We start from the raw sequence: 4,080 nt of genomic DNA, 5'->3' as shown, positions 1-4,080 counted from the left end.
ATATATATATATATATATATATATATATATATATATATATATATATATATATATATATATATATATTATACATATATGTATATACATGACATTCGTAGTAGATATTTAACAGGTCCATAAATAAATAAAGATAAATAAAATATAAATGGCAATAAAAATATGTAAATATAATAAACAATTAAGATAACAGTTGTCGATAAGAAGGTGGGAAAATTTGTTTGAAATGTTTCCTTAAATTTGGAAATTAGAAAATCTTTTTTGTTTTTGTCCTCGAGGCGCCAAATTAAACAATTATATATTTTTTAAATGCATTCAAATCAGTTGTACCGTTTGTAATAATCAAATTAATTCAGTTTAATTCATTTTAATTAATATAATCAATTTAATTTAATTTAATTTAATTCATTTTAATTCAAAAATAAAAAAACTCTTTTTAGGGCTGCACTAAACCCCGGGCCCTCGGAAACTGCTGCCCGCCTGCAGCAAACACAAAAAGCATTTTCATAATTAATTAAATTAAATTAAATCACATTAAATTAAATTATTTAAATTAAACTAATTTCGTTTAATTGACTTAATTGGATTTACTGAATTAATTGGATTAAAAAATGGAGTTGGTTTAATTCATTTAATATGATTTGATTTGATTAAATTAAATCCATTTACTTTGATTTAATTCGATTTAATTTGTTTTGATTAAATTCATTTGATTTGATGCATTTAATTTGGTTTATTTAATTTTGATTTACTTTGTTTTGATTCAATTTATTTAATTTAATTAAACTTAATTCGATTTAATTTAATTTGATTTAATCGAATTTATAGAAACAATTAAATTTACAAAAAAATAAAACGAAGTTAAAAAGTAGAAGTAATATAATTTAGGAAGGAATAAAATAAAAAAATGAAAAGTTGAAATGATAAAATTTGTGAAGAAATAGAAACAGAATAGTAGAAAATTAGAATAATAAAATTTATAAACTAAATTAAAACAATAAAATTTATAAACTAAATTAAATTAATAAAATTAAAAAACCAAATTAAAATAATAAAATTTATAAACCAAATCAAAATAAAATAAAATAAAAAAGAAGCGAACAAAAAATGTAAATAAAAAACAAAAGAGCGCATGCAATTATATGCAAATAATTAAATCATTATAAAACAAATATCTATTATTTATTATTTATTATTATTATTTATTATTATTATTTATTATTTATTATTATTATTTATTATTTATTATTTTTTATTTTTTATTTTATTTATTTATTTAATAAAATAAAAAATAAAAAAACTCCCAACCTGCTGCTTCTCTTCTTGCTGCTGCTGACTGCGGCAGCAGCGCCGCAAAAACCCCCGCGTGCTGCCCCACAACCTGAAATAAATAAATAAATAAATAAATAAATAAATAAATAAATAAATAAATAAATAAATAAATAAATAATAATAATAAATATATAAATAAATAAAGGTGGACTAATGGATTTGAGAGCTTGTTGTTAAGCGGCCAACTTGTTGCAGGGCCCCGCAGCAAAGTTGCGCGACTTTAGGGTTTAGGGTTTAGGGTTTGGGGTTTAGGGTTTAGGGTTTAGGGTTTAGGGTTTACTACCTCAACGTCAGGGCTGTTCGGCAAGCCTGGGTATTCCCTGAAGTAGCGTTTTTCCACCCAGTCGAGTGCCCAGTCAATTGCTTCTGCTGCCCTGCGGCTCAAAACGAGGGTTTAGGGTTTAGGGTTTAGGGTTTAGGGTTTAGGGTTTAGGAATTTTCAAGCAAAGGGTGACTTGGGATTTAGTTGTTTAGGCTTTAGGCACGCCGCTTGAGACACTGACAACAACCTCAATCTTACGTTTACACAAGAGTTCAGGCTTTAGGGTTTAGGGTTTAGGGTTTAGGGTTTAGGGTTTAGGGTTTGCCTGGAAGCTGTGTGCGGGTAATCTGAAGTTGCGTAGCCATCGCGGGGGAGTGCAGAGGGAGGGTCTCGAACAGACTCAATCTTCATACTGAGCGCCCAAACCCTAAACCCTAAACCCTAAACCCTAAGCTAAACCCTAAGCTGGGCATCTAAAGGCCTAGGGCTCTCAGATCTGCGGCATTTAGTCCAGGCTGCGCCTCAAGGGTTTAGGGTTTAGGGTTTAGGGTTTGGGCAGCAGGGTTTGCGACGGTTTGCCTCCACCGCACCCACCGCATTGAAGCATCGTGGCTGCTGCTGCTGCTGCTGCTGCTGCTGCTGCTGCTGCTGCTGCTGCTGCTGCACTTGGGCCGCCGCTTCGTAGAGAAGCCCCTCGCTGCAGGAGCGTGGATGAGTCTGTGTTGAGGTGTACATACACCGGAGATAAAAGAGTTTTGAATTAAATTAAATTAAATTTTAAGTTTCATTTAATTTAATTTAAAACCCTAAATTCAATAAAATGAACAAAAAAGATAATAAATACCAAAAAGGCAAAAAGCCGCAGCAGCAGATTCGGGTCTAGGGTTTGGACTGCATTTGCTTTTGTTTATAAATTCATTTGTTTGTATTTTTATTTATTTATTTTAAAACATTTATTTAAATTAATTGTTTATTGATTTTTCAAGAAATAATTAAAAATAAATAGTTTTTGTGTTTACACTCTTCAGCACCTTGAAGGCAGAGTCGGACCAAACCCTAAACCCTAAACCCTAAACCCTAAACCACGCGCTGGATCCAACAAAGCTGCACTGAACAGTGTTTGTGGTTTTGAGTTGCTACAGCAGCAACCAAAAGAGCAGCAGCAAAGGCAGCAGCAGCAAAGGCAGCAGCAGCAAAAGCAGCAGCAGCAAAAGCAGCAGCAGCGAAAGCAGCAGCAGCAAAAGCAGCAGCAGCAAAAGCAGCAGCAGCAAAAGCAGCAGCAGCAAAGCAGCAGCAGCGAAAGCAGCAGCAGCAAAAGCAGCAGCAGCAAGAATAAATTTAAAATGAGCAGCAGCAAATGTTGTAAGTTCAGGTGTACGTACACCTCGTTGCCCGCCAAATGCGCGTTGGGAATTTCCCATTCTTTTTTTACTTCATTCCAAACCGCCAAAGAGCGGATTCTCTGCAAACCCTAAACCCTAAACCCTAAACCCTAAACCGCAAACCCTAAACCCTAACCGTCGTGCTCAAAGCTGCAAGCTCGAGGCAGTAAACCCTCCGCCGCTTTCGTGGCTTCCCCAGGGGGCCCCCGCCAAACCCTAAACCCTAAACCCTAAACCCTAAGCCGCTGTGGCGGCTTGTGAAGGGGCCCTGTCTAAACCCTAAACCCTAAACCCTAAACCCTAAACCCTCACCGCGTCTTCTTCGGGGGGCACAAACCCTCGATTGATGGTTTGTTCGAGGCTGAGTTGGATCTGGAGTTGCTGGATTTGCTGCAGAAGGGTTTGAGTGTCTTTTTTGTATTTGTTTTGCAATTTGGAAAATCCATTTTCTTTCAAATTAAACTTTTCATTCAAAAGTTCAAATTCATTTGACAAACTCTTCAACTGAGCGGCTCTGTCGCTCACGAGGGTTTCCAAAAACAAACAAGTTTCCAAACCCTTGTCGCGCTCCAGCCGCAGCTGCTCCTCTGCGCACCAAACCCTAAACCCTAAACCCTAAACCCTAAACCCTAAACCCTCGGCCCTGGGCGCTCTAGTGAGCGCTGCGGCCCCGGGCGCCCCCAAAGTGCAAACCCTAGGCAAACCCCCGGGCCCGCACAGTATCCAAGGTCTACAGCCCCAAACCCCAAACCCTAAACCCTAAACCCTAAACCCTAAACCCTAACCCATTTTCATTTGTTCTTCCAGCTTCAGCTGAGTCCGCTTCAGCTCCTGCTGCTGCTGCTGCGCCTTCTTCACTTCGGCTTTGCCCCGCAGCAGCTGCGTCTCCATGGCTTGCAGCTGCGCAGCTAACTCGGCCCGGTGCTGCAGCAAAGGGTTTAGGGTTTAGGGTTTAGGGTTTAGGGTTTGGCGTTTAGGGTTTAGGGTTTAGGGAGGAAATGCGGGAGCTGGAGCTTGAGGATCGCCCTACAGCGCAAACCCTAGGAACCACGGATTCGGCACTCTATGTTTAAAGCTCAGGGTATAGGGTTTAGGGTTTAGGGTTTA

General features: G+C 37.7%; 1 protein-coding gene across 1 annotated transcript; it reads right to left on the bottom strand.

Annotated features, from left to right (window-relative positions):
* Window positions 1-1,998: 1,998 nt before the first annotated feature.
* ENH_00082360 (kinesin motor domain-containing protein, putative) lies at window positions 1,999-3,864 on the bottom strand (the record flags this gene model as incomplete). The annotated part of the gene is made up of 5 exons (XM_013577886.1): window positions 1,999-2,003; window positions 2,182-2,288; window positions 2,974-3,053; window positions 3,286-3,560; window positions 3,759-3,864. 5 exons carry the CDS (start codon window positions 3,862-3,864, stop codon window positions 1,999-2,001), a joined length of 573 nt encoding a protein of 190 aa, XP_013433340.1.
* Between the last annotated feature and the right edge of the window lie 216 nt (window positions 3,865-4,080).

The sequence above is a fragment of the Eimeria necatrix genome, genomic scaffold, assembly GCF_000499385.1.
Source record: "Eimeria necatrix Houghton genomic scaffold, Enh_scaff908, whole genome shotgun sequence".
Classification (NCBI taxonomy): Eukaryota; Apicomplexa; class Conoidasida; order Eucoccidiorida; family Eimeriidae; genus Eimeria; species Eimeria necatrix.
The sequence above is the reverse complement of the archived record's forward strand: the minus strand, read 5'-3'. Positions and strand labels throughout refer to the sequence as shown.